Source organism: Silurus meridionalis, chromosome 3 (assembly GCF_014805685.1).
Source record: "Silurus meridionalis isolate SWU-2019-XX chromosome 3, ASM1480568v1, whole genome shotgun sequence".
Classification (NCBI taxonomy): domain Eukaryota; kingdom Metazoa; phylum Chordata; class Actinopteri; order Siluriformes; family Siluridae; genus Silurus; species Silurus meridionalis.
The window spans coordinates 14,274,424-14,296,916 of NC_060886.1; the positions used below are offsets into that span (position 1 = coordinate 14,274,424).

The window sequence follows — 22,493 nt, forward strand, 5'->3', positions numbered from 1 at the left end:
CATGTCCAAACGAAGCTGAGAGCAGCTTTGTGGTGAGAGAAGCTCATCCTCAGAGGAAGCACTCAAGAACAATAATAATATCCTGAGAGGCCAGGCTGCGGCAGTGTAATTAAAAAAGCTTTTCTGTCTTGCTCCATGAACAAGGAGGGAGTAAGCAAGGGGGAGGCAACTCAGACAGGAAATTCCAACAGAATAAACTGGCAAGGAGCCTAACAATACAGCCCTATGCCAACTACTATACACTGCATCTCCAAGCTGCCTTGAATCCTGGGAAGCTGCAGGCCAAATGGCAGCCTCTTTCAGATTTAGGCATTCTGAGTAGCTATTTGTTTCCCTCTTCTTTTGAAAATTGTATTGCATTTTTCTTTTTAACCTTGCTTACATGTAACCTCTAACAAACAGTTTGTTTTTGCTTTTTTCCCATTTTTAATATTTCTCTTGGTCCCTGATATCAGCTGTGGCAGCAGAAAGATTACAAGGTTAAGGGGAGTAACTTAAATCTTCTTTCAGGAATGAAAGGACATTAATTAAATTACTGTTCATTTAACACCCATATAATCTACCACAATTATACCATACATATTAATAAAAGTATATTTGAAAAAGCTGTATAGATTTGATTATGCTAACATTTATTTTTATATACCTGATGTCTATTTAAATCAGATCCTGTTAATGTTACAGGTGGGCATGTAGTCAAAGCAAGGCCTCAGAGATGACATCTTGAGAAACTAAACAAATGCAAGAAAACCTTAATTGTTTATGGTTTCTTATAGAGCACCAATTAAATATAAGCCTTGTTTCACATGATGGTCAGCAATGAACAAAGTGATTTAGCGATTGTCAATAAGCAATGACTAGTTTAACTCCAGTCATGGCTTAGTTTATGAGACCTTGTCATACATACAGTAGCCCCAGATGCTGAGGATCCTCAACAGACCTGTAAACCTTTCCTGTTAATGTTTACAAAACTAGGCCTTGCTGGCTTTTTTTTCTGGCAGTCTGAATCCATGTTGAACAACTGGCCAGATTTATACATTTGCGTTCACAATTTCCAGCAAGCTGCTGCCTCTAATAATGTCATGCAAACCTTAGTGAGTTTTAATAGCTCTTTTAATTAGCCTTAGGCAACATAAGCTATTAGTACTGAACAGCTGTGTAATAACGTATCTTGCTAATAATCTCAATGTATCAAGGCCTTATTGTCTATCATCTCAGACTTGTATGTTTCACTGCATGCTACCATGCTATTGCTGTAACCATGGTGCATAATACCAAAACAAATAAAAAAGTGTTTTTCCTAAGATTAATTACATATATGACTTAAAACAAGCTAAGTTATGAAGTTATTTTTTTTTACTGATTCCTAAGAGTATGCTTATACTAAGTAAACATTAAGGATCCCCAATTTTGACACTGAAACTGTAGGAATTGCAATGTCTCTCTACCAGTTTTGTGGGTAAATATTTACTAAAGACCATACACTGCCATCTTTAGTGTGTGGAACTATCCTCTGATTAACAATACATTTTTCATAAGAAATGAACTCATTGTTTAATATTTTTTGTAAGAACATTTTTACTTTACTTTTACAACTAACATAAAAGATGTCCTTGGACACAATGGATGTCAAACCTTCTTTTCTTGGTCACTGCTGTCTCAGCACTAGGTGCACTATAAAGCTTTATAATGGGAAGAATAGTTGTAGAGGAAGTGCTCTTTCAGATTGACAAAGCATGCTGATTCATCTACGGGAATCCCAGCTGGAGTTCACCCTGTGCTGAAATTCCAATGTCCCAGGACTTTGGAGATATAAAAGATGTTTGAAAACACATTGCTATATTCATAGATATAGTCAGGTTAATAATCCATTTACATAAAACTGCACACAACAATATAGACTAAAGCTAGCTCTAGCTCCAATTTCAGTCAGTTTTTAGGGAAGAGTTGTTTTACAAGAACAAACTAAAAACAGCTGCATATATACAAGATAATTTGCCTTGTTCATGGGGGTAAGAATTAAGACAGGCTTTACCCATCCTTTTTTATTTTAACAGAGAGCTTTCCTATTTGTTCCTAAGTTGTTATTTACAATTTCTTCATATGGTTTGTAATGTTTTTAATAATAAAAAAAAAATATTGTCTAATTTCTTTTTTCATTCTACAAAATACAGCTGTAATGTTTTTTTGTTTTTTTTTCATTTCATGAGACCAGAAATATTGCTAATATTTATTATGCAGGTCCCCAAGATAATAAGACCTTTTTTACACTGCAACTGACAAGATCATGTCCCACCAGTGGATGACCCTTTAGTACTTACTATATTCTTTGTCTTGTAAAATTTCAACGTATCATATGCAAAAATTATTTTATGAACTAATAGAATGATTTACTGTGTTTTCATTTCTAAAACATTTATAACCTAGTGTGTTGCTCCCAGCCTCAGCATGACTGGACACATAGATAATAAGGTCAAAAGAAACTCTAAGGAAACGTTACCCCTCAGCTCTTGTTTTTCCAAAGGAAGAGAAGATTATGCTCTTAATTAGTGCTTCCAAAGGGAAGGCTCAATTTACGGGATAGCAACAAAGCGAAGGGGGATGGGGAAGGAAGATGTCCAGCAGTCTGGTCTGGGGGCCCCCTATTACAGAAGGAAAAGGGGGTAGGAGGCTGAGAAGACCTTTCTTTACAACAATAGGGGTGCGATCCCCCCTTTATGGTGATTCAGAGTACACTGGAGGAGGCTCTAACTCTCAGCATGACCCATGAGTAAGGGGTCATGGAGGTAATGCCTACATCAAACGTATTCTTCCCCTACACAGCACTGTTGGCTCTATTGAATAAAAAAGATAAACAGCTTCAGTCAGCAGTATGGAGAGGGGGACAAGTTAGAACTAAAGGCTAAAGAGGAAAGCAAGCGGGGCAGAGTCAACAGTGGCATGAATTAAAATGCCAAGAACTGGCAAGCAAACAAGCACTGTGACTGTTTTTCTTCTCTAAAGTGGAGTGGAATTGCAGCAGTACAAGTCCTTCAGCTGAGTGTCTTACAACAAGAGACTGTTTTTTCCACGTGCCATTCAAACTACTTGTAAAAAAAGGATTCATGAGTAAAACATGATACACCATCCCCCACTAACTTTTGCCCTGGATCACATGATGTCTGATGGTGGATAATGTTGAGTTTTGGCAGCCAAATAGTTTTTGTGGGTCAATTATGAGTGCTGGGAAGTGCTCACTTTTTCTTAAAAAATGTTAGGTACACTGGAATTTTGTTTTCTACATAATGCTTTCATTTTCTGCTCTAGATGACACAGACATGACTGGAGTGCACACTTCTATTCTGAACATGACCGATTTGTCAAATATAATCTATATATAATAACCTCAATCCTTGTACCAGTCAAAATCCTGGTTTTGGTAAGAAATTGTTACTTATGCTTATTTTATATCACAGTCAGCTTGACACACCTGGCAGAGTGGAAAGTTTCTGCAATGTTTTTACAGCTTCATGGAAATCTATTCTGTAGATGTTTATAGTGGCAAGTGAGACATTACACTTAGTGTGTGTAAGCCACTTGCAGCTGATTTAATAAGCTACAATAATATAAGTAACATATTTGTGTGGTTCTTATTAAAGGGCTACTTCTCTATTTCTGAATGATGGTTATGAAGCTGGTGTTTCTTAATTTTACGAAAATAAAATGTTGACATAAAGGATTTTAAACCATCTGTGTGTGGCCATGAGAACAAAGCACAATTTCATGCAAAAGTTTAGTTTTGCTCCTTGCACTAACAAGAAACATAAATAAACTATACAACAAATTGCATTTGACCATCAGTGTTCACTATGTAACTTTTTGGGACTTTAGAAATATTCCATATGTCAAATCATATTTTATGGCTGCTGGCTTGTCAGTGCCAATGGAAGCATTACAACAGAAATGCCCAAGGATTCAGGAAATATAGTCCTCATGCCACACCTGGGTAAAGAATCCTTAGTGAAAAGACTAGTATTGTTTCTGGGTAGATGAGTAAGCCATTTGTCAGATCATTTTGTTGTGCAATAAATCGTCTGCAAGGTGTGCATTACATGTCCTTTCTGGTTCCCAGTTCTGCTGAAAACTATTCTGCTATGTCAGCACACTTCCGCCACTGTTCCTATTTTAGGTGTCATCCTGTTTACTCTGTTTTGCCCTCGGTGTATGGATACATGCAGCAAAGGGTCTTTTCTGTTAGGGTTCACCTCTGACCCAGCTTCCTTGGACCTCTTACATGGATTCAGGGTGCCGCAGTGCCATCATGCATAGTTCTGTGTGTATATTATGAAAATTCCCTTCATATCTATCAGACTGAAGATTTCAGGTTAGGCATTTCTAACATTTATTAATCAATTTATTAATATTAATTATATTATATAATAAATATTTATTAACTCATTAATAATAGCTAATTGTTAATTTAAAGTCATTTTATTACTAAATCAGGGTAATTAATCATTTCAAATGCATTTCAACATTCGAAAAGACAATAAAGACAATGCATCCACAGTAATTTGACAGGTGTAAAGTTTTACCACAAAAATGCTTTTTTTATTTTCAGGATTTTTAATAAAAAATCAATTAGGGATTTCCTAGATAGTATTTTTTGCTATTACCCAAAAACAAAATAATTTTAGCTGCAATATTTTATTACCATCTCAGTGTTTTCTGACACAAACTGTTATTAAGGTAACTGAGTTGAACCCAGGTAACGGAGCATTCAGTAAGGATGCCAGAACTCCTCATACCTCTGAAACCACAACTCAGTATTCAAAAACTACAGTATGCAAAAGTAAATAAACAGGGAGCTATGAGTAACACATGTAGCTTTTTCAACTTCATACCAGTTGAGTGGTCAGAAACTAGAGGTGTTGGTCTGCATGTCCCTCTTGATTAAAGTCTTTGCGTTTGAAGGCCAACCTGGGACTAAGAACCAGGGTCTGTATAACTTCAGTCACTGTGAGTGGCTGAGCCTCAGATTTTTCCAGGCTTTAGCTTTTATACACTGCAATGTTTGCTTTTTAGTCACTGATGACCAAAAAATACTGCATTTGAAGCAGGAATGGTAGTATAGACAACTTCCTTTAACTTAAGCTATGTTAATAAGTTATATAATTGTCATTATATTTATACTCATCAAACTGTTTAGTGAGCCCTTGTGCCCTGTTATTGGCAAGTTATCTTGAATAAATCTAGTCGTATCAGGATAGAAGTTTTTTATTTTGGGATTAAAGCAAACAGTCAGCTGGATTTTGTATTAATTTACAATACAAGGAACTCTTACCTCTAAGGCAAAGTCTGGACACACCATAACAGACACAGGTTTTACACTTCGTTTGTTACCTGTGCATATGTTATCTGTACAGGCTCATTTTGTCCAATGTATATGTTTCAGCCTAGAAATGCTCTCTGAAATATCATGAACTTAGACAGAAACTAAATCCACTATGTTTTTGTTCACACACTTGTTTAAGTCCTCTTGGTGCTCTTGTAAATATTGTCTGACGAGCAGAGGCATGCTTCTGTCTGGCCCTCGGAGTGCACTCTGCATAGGGCAATATTTATCTTAGCACAAGCTGCTAGAGAAGACTGAAAAGAAGCACAAGAGGTCTATGTAAACACTTCAGAAGGATCTAAGATGACCCTGCAACACGTTACTGAAAAGTACCAGAGTCCAGAGTCACCTCTGTTTCAACAGTATTATGCTAACTGCAGATCAGACCAAAGCAGGCAAACATCATATTGTGCAGTGAATGACTAGGGAAGTGGTGCTATGACATGTTGTGCTGTGATAGTCTATGAAAGTTGTTTGCTTTTCTGTGTTTATATATTTGGAGAATAACTATGAGGACTTTGGTAATAAACAAGTTAGTGTTAACCTGTCAATAGTCATCAATCCATATTTTGATGATTGATAATATAGATGATTTTTAAATTCAGATGTATTTTCTACCACAATACCATCGCCAGTTGAGTTAAAACACTGGTGTTTAGATTCATAAAATAAGACAAAATAAAAACTATACATATATAATTAATTTATGTGTAAGGCTTGCAAGAGTTATGTATCCCTGATAACAGGCCAATGGAATAGTCTTGCTCTGTGTTAAGAGATATTTGTTCCTACAATGGAAAATAGGCATTTAATGTAAATGTATGATTATTACTGGGATATACTATATATAAGCTGTATATAAAATGTAGTTTATAATTTGTAATTGTTTTTGTTACTATGTACACTAAACTGTTTGCCTTCCAGCCAATTACGTACACTTTGCATTAAAAACAAATCCAAGTTCAAATAGTTGTGAACTTTAAAAACTGTCATCTTAATGTCGTTACATCCAACCTCCGCTTAGCTATCAAAATGAAGAACATTCTTAATAGTGTCATCCTGTCAGTTTCTTTTGTATCTGCTCATTGCAATGACAATGAAATAAAATTAGGAATGAAAATTGCCATCAATTTTGGGGGCAACAGGAGTGAAGGTGAGAAACATAAAAGCTATGTGATGGGAATATCTGAAACAGGTGGAGAGCTCCTCTGGTTGAGTAGTTGCAGGCTGACAGTGAGGAAGAATTCTACATTGATCTCTGTCTCAGTTAAGAGGAGGGTCATTAGCACAAATAATACAGACATCACTTTTAGACACTTTAATTTGGTAATTAGGCCATTAATGGCAGTCAAACGTATCCTAAAGTGGAATGACTGTAGCAGAGAATGTGCTTTTATAATGGAAGGTATATCTGGCTTTGTGAGCATCTACTCTAGAACTTGAGTCAGATACTGTAACTAAAGTCTGTATGCCATTTTCCCATGCTTAGATAAAGCCTTTTACCGGATGTTCTGGAGTTATAAAAGTATCACTGATAACTGAGTACTCAGTAAAGGAAAATTGGTGCATTTCGTTTTTTGCCTTCAGGAAGTAAATGGTTTATAGTTTTGCACACCAGCCCTCTAGAGGATGTATGTTATGTCTGGTATGTTCTGTTGATAAATGTGGCCAAGTACCACATATTTTTACAGAATGAAGCAAATAAACTGTCATGTCTTATGACTAACCCCAGACCTTTTTGTCAAGATCAGTTGCAAGCATATAAGATTTGGGATAGTTTTGACTCACCATCATCACACAAAACTTTGTAATTTATTCCATGAACTTTTTCTTTTCAGTCCAATGACTGTCTTTAGAAAAGCTCGGATTTGTGGTGTTATACCACTGGAAACATGCACACAAGTGTGCATACATAAAAAACAAGGATTGCAACCTTCAAGATTTTGAAGACTTTGGGCAGAAGAGTGTACGAAAGTTATTAGACATTCTATATCCTGTGGGTGGGGTATCTGTATAAGTATCTGAAGATTAGATGATAAAACTATGGAACTGTCAGTTTCCAGCTAGACCTTTTCAAAGTCATAAGCAAGTGTGACATATCTAGGCTAGAATTACATTCTTTCATATTACATAGGCTGTCACTATGTCCATGTGTAAATATCTACCAGAGGGCTAAGGTCCCTCGTAATAAAATGCTTTAATAGAAACCCATAGGGTTTATGTTTTCTTATAATGGCTTTTGACTATCTTACAATTTCCCACACACAAAATACTTTTCAGGAAAGTACCATATTTCAGCAGGGATTTGGTTATGTTTTAAATGTGTACAATATTTTAGCAGCATTAACACTGAATTATTTGGTAACAGATACAAGATACAGATACAGATACTAACCTATAGCATATTACTAAGGATATCAAAAGTAAATTAGATTAAATTACATGGAGAATGCATGATACAAGCAAAATGCTAAACTAGTCTTTTTACCTTTCTGATAGGAACAGCATGGAGTTAAACAGTGTAAGACCTACTAGCAATCTGATCAAAAAGCGTTTGTACTATTCTTCAAAATAATCTCAAAGTTCAGTAAAATTTAACAATCACGATGTCCATGATGAAGATACACATGTGCCACAGATGTGCCCGCATTTAGTTTATTCTCCTTGATGGTAAGTGGTATCATATGGTGCTATTTGTCAAACTACTTTGCTTCCCAAAACTGAACAAGGCTCGGCATAAATGATAGCAGAGCGTGCCTATTTCAGTTGTACTTACACGTCTGATGTGGTGGATGTGAATGATCACAAAGATAAACAGCTGATGAAAGATTATTCTGCTAGTCTGGTCTATAAGAATATACTAAAATAAACGCTGATATGCATGGAAACAATGCAGAATTCCTTTTGACAGATTTATGAGTCATTTGACAGTTCAACTTTTGACAGCCAAGCAGTCTTAAATGACTATGGTTTTGCATGCTGCCACACACTGCTTTTTTTAGAGACATAAATGTTTCTATTGTATTCTTCATTACAAAGACACAGAGGATGTAATTGCAATTAGAACATGTCATTTATTTTGTAGGTCAAATAAAAGCTGTGCAGAAATTTTGTTTATGTGAAACACTTTACATGGCTTTCTCAGTATTTTAGTACTTTATTCTGACTAACCCCCATTTTCAGAGTGTGTATCAGAGTTTTTTTGTCACGTTAGTCACTAGGTAAATATTTTAAGGTTTTTTAAATGTGTGCTTCATTGCAGTCATTGTAAATGTCACAGGAACTATTATGCACACTGTGCCTAATGTGAAGGTTGTCAAGCTTGTATTATTTCTTCTGTCTGAGTACATTTTCATTAGAAACTACACAGCAATTTTACTGTCTCACTGCATTTGACAAGCTGTCATGTCAAATTTGCCTGAAGTGTCAAACGTGAGCTACTCAGATTCAGAGCAACAAGTAAAACAAGAGCTATTTAGATATGGTATTCATTTCCACAGCTAGGGAATTCCCACTGCAACAACATTTCAATGTCTTTCTCAGAGATCTGGCACAAAGATTATCCATAAATGACAAATATATAAATTCATTGTTTGCTTTAAGTCTTTTGACACATTATTTTTTTAATCCTGCCATTATGTATATATTCAAAAGCAGCCAGGATGCACAGCACTGCAAATATTTAGCTTTAGTTTTAATGAAATACCTTCTTAGCAATATAACAGGAAAAAAAGAACAACGGCTTGAAATGTCTGAAAGTATTTCCCTTGGTTGCAAAGTTAAATTCCACAGGTATACACTGTGCTACTTTAAACCAACCTGTCACCTGCACAAATCTTTCTCTCAAAATAAAAAAAAAAAAAGCAAAATCAAAACAGTGAAAGCAGATCTCTGTCTGGCAACCACGCAAAAGCCTGTGGGATGCTATATACAGCATTATGGCAACCAAATCTGATACCAGATTCAACATCACCACTCAGTTGATCAATGACATCTCAGTCAACACTGCCCCTCCTTTCTGTTTAGTCTGGTGGCTGGGCAGATTTAGAGTGGTACAGTTTTTTTTCTTGATAGGAAAAATATCAGAACCACTTAAACTCTAAAAGCAGGGGTTAAAATCTACAGGATTTTTAGGTGTTGTTTTGTGTGGGTGGAAATATGCTCTTTTTTCACTTTGGACTGTTTTTGGCAAGTCTAGGATGACTCCCTCTGGGCCCAGACGCCTCTGTGTCTCTACCAGCAGGGTGAGGCCCACCCCAACTGAAGAAAATCTTACCTGAAGCAGAATGCTTTTTGGCTACTGCCCAGGCTTTTGTTTAGCTTTAGCTAATGAATGCAGAAAGTGCTCTTACTAAACAGCAGGAAAACAGAAGGAATTGGCTTAGGAAAAAAATTGCACCTGGGGTGGTTTTTTTTTATCAGAAAAAAGTCAGCTTAGAAGACTGAATTTGCTCAGAAAATGTTAAAACCTTAGTTTGGTTATAATGAACAAATACCTTTCTAGCTCTTACACAATGGATTGATAGAATTATACAGCTACTACAGCATGAGTGTTCAGGTAGATAACTTTGACCTCTTTTTCTGACCGCCTGGGTGTGGTAGAATGATACAGATTTTCTGTGCGTTTCCACACCCAACAGCTCATAAACCCAATGTTTCTTCAGCTGCTGAGAGTTACCAGCAGGATGAGTTAATAGTTGGCTTCAGTCTGACTGCTAACTACTGAGGGCAAGATATGTTTCCGTAGTAATCAACATCAAGACATCTCAATTGTACACATGTAGACAATTGCATTATATAAAAAAAGAGATAAATCAAACACTGTGTAAGAGTCTGGTTAGGTTACCTTTTGATTAGGGTGGCATGTCTATTAAGTTAAAGTCAATTAAAAATACTAAACAATTAAACTCTTCACATTTATTTTCTTCAGAGTTATAGTTCTTTACATTTGAATATGTGCATCTGCTACCCCCATGTCCTCTCAAATATCCCCTAGTGTGTCGTGAGAATTTTAGAGCAAGCGTGATCCTTTTATAAAACACAACTGTCTTGAATAAGAAGGATTAGGAGGGGATTTCACTCCAATGACTTGAACTGTTTTTGCCAAACCCAACAGTTTGAGTAGATGTACAGTATGATGTCAAATTTGCATGTGCTCATCAAACAGTGCTAGTTAAAACTAAAGAGCTGTCTAAAGTGCTAATCATCACAATAATCATTTTACTACATTGTTAGCAGACAGATTTAGGCTTCATGTCAGTGAAGCTAAGACCTGATGCATATTTCTTCTGTTTATGATGATGTGGACGTGGCTCCATGCCACAGCATGTCACGAATATGGCTTGTTTATTTCATTGGTTTCATGCCATCGTCTCTGAGTATGTGATAAGATAAGATCCTCCCTAGATCCCCACTAAAGTGGAAAGAGTGGGATGAGCATGAAAGCTAGGAACAAGTCCGTATCTGCTAGAGTGGTGTGCTGACCTTGCTTTACTTTGAAGCCCAAGCCAAGAATGCAAAGTTTACATTGTGGGAAATTACCTGGGCCACAACACTGATTTGTCCAGAGATTTTATATTTGCATAGATTTGTACCTTGCCATCCATATCTAGGGTTAGGGTTAGGGCTAGGGTTCATAAACCATGACACCAAAACCAAAATGTAATTATATGTACATACAGCTAAACTACAAAAATGTGCATTTGATTTGAGGTGAATACTTCTGCATTGAAAATTAATGTTTTTTACCCATTATTTAAACATTTTCTCAAAGATTCAAACTTTACTAGGTGTAGCTCATCTGGAATATTGTATTAGGATTATTAGAATACAAAAAGATTCCACTGGTTATTTTGCTTACAATCCAGAGATGTCTATGTCTCACTGTTTCAGTGGAACTACACAGATACAAACAAAATACACAGAATTATTCACTATGGAATAATCAGCAACACCTAAGTATTTACTAGGCTGTCTACAATCTAATGTTGTATCTGTTTAAAGCAAACCACTGCATGTACCTGAGAGGTTAAAGTGCTTCTATTAGGAACATTTTATGAGTAAATGCTTATGCTTTCATTTCTATAAAACCATGGTGGCCATACTGCACACTTCTACTAGGCTTGAAATTAGAGGGTGTATCAGCGTAAAAGCAGACATGAGTTCTAAAAACAGACATGCGTCGCTGCATTGAAAATGCCAAAATACACCAACTCTCTTCTGTCCAAACAAATCTCATCTTCTCTTGGGCTTTGACCTCATCTCCATGAAAAATAAGCCTTCATTTGCAGAAACCACAATGCGCAACTAAGCACAATACACACATCTTGCAAGGTCACTTTACCACGTTGTGGGACTCACTGTAGTGTAATAACAGTAACATTGACTTACACTCATTATTTGGCTGAATGACTAAAACTTCTCATGTCCCAGGGTGACTGGCGGTCCACCATCAGCTGGGGTATTCCTCTGTTTACATAGTCGTCCCTTGCTGTTTATTTTGCTGGTCACACATTTTTCTATAAACCATTGGGGCTTTGGAGCATGTACAAAAATGACCAGTGCTTTAAGACTGTCCTGTACTTGTCTTTAAGAACACAGGCAAGTTCCTAGAAAGACATGTGGGGTTCGGTAGGCATTTCCCAAATGGTGTACAAATGCTGATACAACATTTTTTTATTTAGTATTTGTATATCTGTGATATTTGATATGTTGATTTAAACCTCTTATATTTTATTGATATGTTTTCATTTTATGGAATAACTGTAAGTAAAACAAATCAAGAAATTAATACTGTAACAATATTTGCCATATTTAATCTGACATGAATCACACAGTTACTGGTCAGAATGTCAGGTGTTCAAGCTCCAACAATACCAAGCTTACACTGCCCTTCAGCGAGGCCAGGGGTGGGGGGGAACCTATGCTTTGACTGCATCTTCTTTAGTCTAAACTACAGTATATGGCAGAATCTATATTTTCTAAAACAATAATAACAAAAAATATTCTAGAATATTTTATAAACCTGTTTTGTTCATTGGTAATGGCTAGTGAAAAAGTAAGGTGTAAAAGTACAAAATGTTAAACTTTACACAAGGAACATCTACTTGTATCATGAAAATCATAGTTTTACTCTGTAGTATGCAATTTTCCTTTTCTTTCCACATAGATGACTTCAGACATGTTCTTCCTGTCACGCTTAACTGATCTGCTGGCCTGACTCAGAGCGCTGATGCGGGTACTGGCTGACACCATGTTTTCATTATGGTGAGCACAGATGTGCATGTACATTGGAGACAACACATCCCACAGTCTCTTGCCTACACACTAGTTGGTGGAATTAGTCTGTTGACACAAGTTAATGTTTGTTCCCAAACGTTTTTTATCTTTTTGATAGTTAAATTGTTTATAATGTCCATTCCCAACTAAATTTCCACAAGGTTGCAATGCTGCTCGAGTGTTTTGAAGCAACAATATTAGACAGAATATACTTATAGGACACAGATATTCACACTCTATACAGATTTTAAAAGAACGTCTACCTGAAACAAGAGCACGTGAGGTTGTGGCTCCATACAGGGAAGTGAAAAACAGGAAGGGACTATCCCTGAGTCTGATGGTAGGATTAAGCCTTGCATGCTGGGAATGGCATGCCTTTAAAAATGAGGGGAAGAAGAAAGGAGTGGGAGAAACGAAGCAGGAATGAAAGGGGGGAGCTGTCTAATCCCCTAAAGCATCCATATATTGCTCCCAACTCCTCTCCCACTGCTTGTAAATGGCTTGGAATGTAACATGTTGTCTTTGGACCCCGTGTGTGTGGACTTCTCCAGTATGGAGAGATTTATGTGTGCAGACATTGCCTAAAGCACCCTCATTTTGACTTTTAACTAAAGGCTTTGAAGCAGCAGCAGGGCCTTCTGGCATTAAAATAATATCACAGAGATGAACTTTCATTTCAAAGTAATTTATGTATTATATCTTCCTGGGAGTTTAGTTGTATCTCTGTCAGCACTCAAATGTGTGTGCATATTAATACAATGTGCCTCAAATCAGAATCGGTTCTTCTATTCTCTAATCACAAACTTTTTTCCACATGCTTTTTAGTAGTATGTTTTGAAGTTGTGCAATATTCTTTTGAAGATACAAGATAACTGTACAAATATATTATTCATTATTTCCACTTATTTTAATCTTGGAAATCTGCCAAACAATTTTAAGTTCCAACATCAAAATGTTGGGGGGAAAAAACCCAAAACCCATGGGGCTTAATTCAAGCTAAATCTCAGGGAAAATGATGAGGACTTCCGCATAACCAGCCTCATTCCCTATATAGGCCACAAGTTTCACACTCATTTGAACTTTCCTCAAGTGTTAAAGAAGGCAGTGCAATATTCCAAACCCCTTGTTCATATTCTTTGACTACCAAGTAAACTGTATCCACTTTCTCATATAAACAAGGGCGGAAAAAACATGACAATCCTTCTGCATTTATTTGCCATATCTAATCTTTAAATCCCTTTTAGTGCTAGCCAGTCCCCCAAATGAAATTTAAGATGAGGAGAGGAGGGGGCAACTTGGAAGGAAATCAAGTTAACTGTTTATAAAAGCCACATGAATTAATCTTTACACAAATCCCCTTAGCTCAGTCATCACTGGGCCACTGCTGGCCAAAATAGTAGGTGTATGGTAGTGTCCACATGGAGCCAAGAACAAAGTGAAGCAAGGGTGCAAACATTTTGCCTAAAACTTGGATCTTGAATTAAACTCAAGCATGATAACTCAAAGTTCAACTGACACCCTAATCCAGCACCCCATCCATTTCTTAGTCACAAAGGCTTTACTGCAAACATGGATGCAAGACAGTGCTATAAATAATGTATATTCTTGGGTCACCTTATACCTTTGGAGAAATATACAGCTAGCGGCATTAAAATAAGAATATTTCCCACTCTGAAAATATATCTGTCCTGTCGAACAAAACAGTCAGTTCCAGATAGCAGGCAGCTATACCCCTGACAGGAAGAGAAAACTGGCCTGAGTCAATAGGCCTTCCTGTAATCTCCCTCCAAGTCTTCTCAGATATCGGCCATTAGGAGAGACAGTATTGATACACACAGACCACTGTATATGATTTGTTATTTCTGACTCTCTCAAGACAATACCAATACCAAGATGAAACAATTAATGTTTGTGTGTATGTCATGATGTTCAATTTGGGCAGAATAATGGACAACAGGATTGTATCAAGTATCAATTTCTTCAACAGAAAAAGCAGATTTTTGATATTGGTAATATCTGTTTATGCTGATTCTAATTCTAATACACATAAATGTAGTAACTGCAATAAGATGAATGCAGATTAACATTTTATTATTAGTTGTAAAGCATATGCTTTTCATACCACTCTTAAAATGTTGTTTTAGGTACATATTTGATAAGCTGACACATTCATAACCTTAGCAATGCAATAACAGTTAAAAATGTACAAATTAAAGTTAAAGCAGCATTGCTTAATTGTTGTCTTTTTGTACTGATGTTAAAAGGTGAACTCAAAAAGTGAACTTTAACATGAAAGGTTGAGTCGATTCTGATTTAGACAGCTAAACCTGTTGAAGATTTCTATTCTTTAAGGGCTTTTTACAGAGCCAAAGAACCATAGTGGTGGAAGGGCCTCATTTAGAGAAAGATAAGGAGGGAAAAAAACAGCACAAATCCCTTTCTCAGGAAGATTAGTGGCTGTCCTTTTAGAGTAGGCTACGGATGGAGCAGTTTTTTTAAGCCACATTTTTCTCTACCACTGGCCTAACCTTAGTGGATTCCCCCATCCCTGGGGCCACTTGCCGCATGGCTGAACAGGGTGCCCTCTGCCCTTGCCATCCCCCACCTACCTCTGATACTCACAGTGAGAGATAAAGTGCCCTAACTACTTCATCAATGCATTCGAAGTATATAAATGCAACAAACAACACATCCAACCACTTAATTAAACACCTGCATAAAGCTACATTCCAGCAAATATTTATTTTTTCTATGAAGTTAATTGTATTAATTCATAATTATAAAAAAGGGAAAAATATATTTCTACATTGACACCCACTGTCAAAGGGTGCACAGTGAAACACTTACACTCATATTTAAGGTAATGTCATGAAATATGGTGTTATTAATGCAATTTTTCTTCTTAAACTACACCTTTGTACCTTCTGCCTGTTTTGAGAACATGCTGCCTGTTTTGAGAACATGCTGTGGATCAGCAGAAATGCAAGTATTGATTCATTAGCAAGACACATGACACATGACACCTAACAATCTGAAAAATTAGCTGAATTCTGAGCCAAATGTAACTTTAAACCTAAATAACTATGCCAAAGAATACAGTCGGAGAAATGCATGGGCAGTGCACAGTACAATATAGGACACTGGAGCTGGAAAGTAATTACTACAAATTGTGCAATGTATTTTTTTTATTCTTGTACTATTTAACTTGCTAAGATAGAAAGTTAACTGGTACATAATAACTAATCAATAAAAAGAATAAAAAGTTTCTATGGAGCAAAACGGACACATCACAAGGACAATGTTCTTTAGGGATCACAAGTGTGGCAAAATAATATTTAGTGTTAAGTGTCTCACAAATATCTTACATATATTTTGCTGATTTCCAAATTTATCTTCAGTATTATTAAAACAAATTGCCATTGTACTTGAAAATCCAATTTCAACAGTGCCTTTATAACAATATGTAAATATATGTATACATATATGTGTAAATATGTATACAGGGACTAAAAAAAATCAGTTTATAAGAGTTTATTCTCTCAACGGTAATCATTGTATGATTTCTAAACAACTCTATATACTTTTATATACTGTGCATTTCCTAATAAACAGAAATGCTAAGCATTTTATTTTTGCTATTAATATATGTTTAACATTATTTCCTATAAATAACTTACACATTATAAGATAAGATATACCTTTATTCGTCCCACAGTGGGGAAATTTCTCTGTTACAGCAGAAAAGAAAAATAAATGCAAATATATATAAAAGAACTCACAATAATAGAAAATGATCAATTTCCTAAAAAAAATATTGCCATATTTTACCCCGGAAGATATTACAGTAAATATTTTGATATTCTACTTAACTGTGTAACAGACCTTCTGGTATTACAAACCCATTGCTATGGAATCAAGGTTTATGTCCTAAGTTATTGTCCAAAGGCAAAGCTTGACTAAACGGACCAGATAAAACTATTAAATGATTTTTTTTTTTTTTCAGGAACTATTTATTTATTAATTTAACCACATGTTAAATAAAAAGCTAAGTAACACAAATGACCACTTATTAAGAAACCAATTATTGTTCCATCAATGTCTTCTGGCAGGTCACCAAACCTTCCATTAAATAGTCTAACATGATAAGCTCTATTACTACTGCTCTATCTCTCTCTATCACTCTCCAGAAGTAAGAATTTATTCCTTCCTGATTATTCAATTGCCAAGTTTGTTTTAAATAATAATTTTTAATATTCATGTTTGTCTTTGTTGGCTATGGAGAGCCTGTAAAGCAACGTCCTATTTTCATCAGCGTCCTTAACAATTAATGATCATTGCTGTCTGATGGCAGGCCACCAATCCCTTGATTAAACAGTAAAATACAAAGTTATGAAAAGGCCATTAGCATTTCAAAGGTCTTTTTGCCATTCTCGTGTTTGTCAGAGGACTCTGGTGGACGGTGTGGACCACTCTTCCTCCAGCTGCTTAAGTAATTTATAACATTTATCCCCTGGGGGCAAGAACAAGGTCTTTCAACCTCGTTAGTCTGGGTTTTTTTTTTATCAGACATTCACTGACATCTTTTAAACATGTGCTACTTTTCTCCTCTTTGCTTTATTCTCTCTTTTTGACCACTGAATCAAGTGTTAAATTGACAAACCTTTTGGAATGAGTCATGAGTGGGCATCTGCTAAATTAAAATGGTTTCATCATCTGTATCAAGACACAGCTTTTGTTAAAACTTTTGTGGAAGTCACAGAACAGTCTTTTTTTTTTTTATACAATTCATTAAAATTGATAACTCTTCTTAATGTCACCTTTAAAGCATTTGATCATCTCCTACTTACAATTTCAAGCATGAGTCTGGCTCACCTGAGCATATAATTTAAGACAGTTCTCTTACTTAATATGGATAGAGAGTAGTTAACATTTTCGATATGAAGTACAGTGTTTTTCAATAAGCTTTCACACCTCGTGACATCGTGGTGGGTGAGGGCTTCTTGGGAAGGTCAGAGAAGCTGCTAGCATCCAGGCCTGAACTCTTGCATTCCTTCTTCTCTGGGGCAGTTCTGGTTGTAGAATCCATGGCAGGAATATTGAGTCTGTGGATTATAAGATGAGAAGAACACCATCTAAATTGTATAGTGTCAGTGCAATGGTGCTGCTTATACACTTATTGCATTATATGAGGAAAAAAAAACAAGAAAAAAAAATCAAGTTACTAGCAAGTACCTAATAATGCATTGTGCATTTGGAGATATGATATTAGTACACAAACAGACCAAGTAAATGAGGAGAAATGCATCATTATTTCGTCACTACCCGCTCCCTCATTAACCACCATTAATGTGTATAGTTTAATGAGATTAGGTAGTCTACTGTAAATACTGTATACCCTAAAAACAATGTTGCAGCATAATGATTAAAAAAAAAAAACTAAAGAAAATGCTTTGCCCCTGAATCTCTGTCAATGCTGCACTTAAACGCCAGGCTGAGGGCAGATGACTTGGCAGTGTGCCGCTTGTTTAACTTTGTGGAACCTACAAGATTATCCTTGGTGCAGTGCAAACAAGTGGCGGTCAGGGACTGAAAAGAAGTGCCTTTTAGGAACCTTTCAAACACTGATGGTGTTTGCTCTGTAGCAAATCGGCAAGGCCGTTAAAAGTGGCTAAAGAACAGATGTTATCAATGATTTAATTGGTCAAACACTAATGTGTTGTGCTAATGTGTGTAGTACTGGCTATCCATAAATTAATAAGATCCCATGTATATAATACTTTCTAAACATTTGTGTATTTTATTAGAATTAAGTGGGCAAATAAGTAACACTGTGCTCTTTTGATCTTCAAGTTTACAAGATAAGTAAAGCAAATATTAACCTACATAAAATCTGGAAGGCTGCTGTTGTCTGGTATGCAGGCTAACAATCTTGTGCTTAAAACAGATGGTGAGGTAATAATAAAATTACAAGTGAAAAGATTTTAAACTTGCTGGCAAAGTCGGAAACTTGGATAGCATACAAGACTGGCTGTTCACTTTTATTGTGCACTTTACTGCTCTGAACTCTGTTTAAATGTGCTAATACGTCATGTCAATAAAAAAGAAATTATTGCGAAATCATTTCCAACTGACTCAATTCTGTTTGTCAAATGGATGCTTTGACAGACTAAAATGTTGATTTAGAGTGGAAAATACAATCTGTTAAATCTATGAAACAGCTTTCAAAAAGTCATATGTAATTTAATTTTGGATATTAGTACTTCATTGCAGTGATTTTAGATTTGAAACACCAAAGTTTGGACTACATGTTAGGTCCACAAGTCTTATATATTATGATTGATGTTGTAACATTGCAAATCAAGTTTAGCAAATGGCAAATGCAAATATGGTCAGCATATTTCAAGCGGAACATAGGCCATATTCATCACCTCTCAGTAATGCCAGCAGAAGATCTTACTGCCAAGGTAAGCTGATTCTAGATGGTTTGTTGGCCTTGGATGACATCTGTATTACTTCTTCCAAAAAATTTGCCATCTCCCATCCATGCCACCTCTTTGAATGTGTAAAACATTCTCTGAGTAATCTAAAGTCTCACAGATTAAGTTTGAATTTGTCAAAAGCACAATTATTTTACTTTGGAATAAATTAATCACTGAAGACAGAAACAATCAATTATAACAACTTGGACTGCTCTGAAATCGAAACACAGCACACTAAGCATCAGTGTTGTGGGAATTTGTTTCTAAATGCCAACAACACATGCCCACATCATGCAGTAAAGAACCAGGCTGAGAGTGACCCTTTGACATGGCTGTTGAAATTTGATTGAATAGTGCAGGTGTCAGAAACCAACTTGACAGGTGGTAGTTAGGGTAAAAGAAAGACCAGAGAGAGAGAGCACCTCTTTTATTTTTTATGGCTGCTCTGACAAGTGCAGTGTTTGAAAAGGATCAGAGCGTCAGGTCCACGTGTCACAGTGCTATAGGACCCTGCAGAGTTGGGAGCTAATCCTCCTTGGGAGTCTGTGGTCTGGTTCCCCTTATGCTACTGAGCCTTACCGTTCAGCCACAAGTGGCTAATATATAACCTTTTTCAGGCTTCCTATATTTAATCTCATCTTTGCATTGACACAACTATGTCACAACTACACTATGTTTTTAGAAAGGGTTAAGAAAAATATCTGCTTCCATATCAGCTTCAGAAAAGAAATATTTCAGCAATTTTTACCAAAAATACCAACAAATTTATAGGGTTTCAAAGTGTCCTATTTGCTTTTCTTATAGAAAATAGTAAAAAGAAAAATGTGTAAAGTATGGCTTTAGCAATTTCCCTTTATTGTTATAATCAAAAGGCCCTGGATGAAAATCTAACCTCTAAAAGAATGTATTCAAATGAACAAACTTTTCAGAATCATGCAGGAGATTTATAAAGATGACTACTATCTGGCAGAAAGTCTATTTATCAAAGCAGATACTCTTTCAGTAGATCAATTACAGTTATGGTAAATAGGTGCAAAGTATATTTTCTGACAATTTCAGCAATCAATAAACTCAATCTTAGGAATGCATGCATTAGGGTAACTCTAAATGTGCTCTTTTTCACATTTTAAATGAACTATTAGTTAAAATGTTTGAATTTCATTATTAGTTTTAGACTGATATCTTGTAAACAGGACATGGTGATGGTGCTACAGGTCCACCATGTTTCTTCTAGAATGTCAATGACCCTAAAAGCAGGTCAGGGATACTGAAGTTTCCTGCCATTAAGTCATCCCCAGACAAAGACAATTGTTTGTTGAGGTGTTAACATAGCATTATATGGAATGTCTTAAGAAAATACTATTGTTTCCAAGTACTTTGCACAATTATGGGTTTTTTTTTTCAGCTGTTTAAAACCAGGGGCCAGAAATATTTATTTGAATGTATTTTTCACATTGGGATTGTTTGTTAAATGGCTAAAATACCATTACATTGGTTAGAATAAAAAATGGTTGATAATGTTTTACGTACACTATGATGGCCTACTTTGCTTTTATGAAGCATTTGAACAAAAAATGTAAGAATATTTATTTAAATGATAATTTTATTGTAAGAGTATCCTTCTATTTTACAGAAATACCTTCTGTAGACAGGCATGCAGAAGTGACAAATTCTGAATTTCGGTTCATTGGAAAAACATTCAGGTTTATTCTGTACTTTGGTGAAGTCACACTGGTTTGGTGAAGTCACACTGGAATGGTTAAAATGTTTTTTAACCATTTAAGCACTTTTTCACCCTAGAACAGTTTAGATTTTCTTTGTGTTCCCAGTTATTTTTAGTGTATAATTCAGTTTGTTTTCTATTTTTTGTTAGACCTACAAGACCTGTGACCATTCTAAACATACCATTCTATACATACTTTTTTTTCCAAGATAATACACATTCATAATATACATCATTTTATAGGTTTTTTCAATGTTACAGATTGTAAGCATCAAGGAGAATTGATTTTGACATGTACTGCTGCCTTTACCCCCAAACTCACTTCTGTCTTACAGCACTAAGTAAGATGACTCAGTCCACAAGCACACAGTTTTTTCTTTTGCAATGAGAAATGTTCTATTTATTTGAGGCCAGTCCTAACCACTGTGGATGGTCAATCAATGTGCTTTTCCCCTTGTCAGTAACAGCATGAAAACCTTTAATCCAATCCCCTTTTTACTAGCCAGCATTTTCTCTGCTGTATATTACTGGTTAGAGTAGTATAGTATGTCAAAATAATAGTTTTAAAGAGTTACTGTATATTTGATGACATTCCAGGACACACCCAGACTATGTCCTTGAGGTGAGATACTAAATATACTGCAAACTTAAGAGATTTCAGTTTAGCTTTTGCCTTTCCTTCAATTTCAGTTTGGCTACCGGGAAGCAATATGAACATTAATCTGTGTAGCTCTGCTTTGAAAAGTGCAACTATTCAAAAGTACTAACACTGCTAGGCATTTCCAAGGCAGTAGACCTACTATTTGTGATTAAAAAACCCAAAATGTTATCATCAGATAGAGCTAGACAAAGGTAGACATTAAATTTGACTAAATCCAGATGTGCTACATGCTAACAGGACATGCTTTGAATCTCTTCTACACAAGCAAGCTTTTAGTTTGCATTTGAATTCCATTTGCTATTTTTTTTTTTAAATGTTAAATGTGAAAAATAAAAGGTCAAAAGACAACCAATGTCGAATGGATGAGCCTGCACTTCCCCCACCAGGCCCACATAAAATGCAATATCCTGTGGTTGAGCTCTTTGTGCCCCTTCAATCTAAAACAGATGTTAGCTTCACAGCCTACACGTAAGCATGTGGAGGAATATTTCACTGCAGTGGCTGCAAGAGAACACATAGCTATGTATATTTAAGGTGGTAATTAAATCATCACAACTTGTGTTTATGCTGCAAACAGGTTTTAAAATAAAGTAAAACTCACTGATGCTAATGCTGTGTAAGACTCTGAGGTCACAGCTGTTGATTGTCACATTACAAAGCACACAAAGAATTTGTTTCCTTTAAACACCATTTGTTCGGATCACTAAAACCCAGTGGTGTTGTTAGCACTTTCCTGTCACAATCTCAGCTGTCATTTCTCCCAGACTGAACCACTTTTATTAACACAGATGTGTAGACCTTTTATATGTAAATATGAAAACAATGCAGGAAAGCAATCAAACATTAAGAATCCCAATCCCATGCAGCCAAAATGTAGTTGGGAATAAGGTGTCAGGTTATAGTATTCTCTATTCATATTCACAAAGTCCCAAACAATCATTCTTTACGGTGACCCATGGTGTGGATAGGAAAGGCAAC

General features: G+C 35.9%; 1 protein-coding gene across 2 annotated transcripts in view; it reads right to left on the reverse strand.

Moving 5' to 3' along the window:
• The window catches only part of gli2a (GLI family zinc finger 2a), a 53,356-nt gene that overhangs the window by 24,980 nt on the left and 5,883 nt on the right, over positions 1 to 22,493 (reverse strand). For both annotated transcript variants that reach the window (XM_046845367.1, XM_046845366.1), the window contains exon 2: positions 17,624 to 17,754. In XM_046845367.1, the coding sequence (XP_046701323.1) occupies positions 17,624 to 17,738 (115 nt within the window). In that variant the 5' untranslated portion in view covers positions 17,739 to 17,754. The remainder of the gene's footprint in view (positions 1 to 17,623; positions 17,755 to 22,493) is intronic.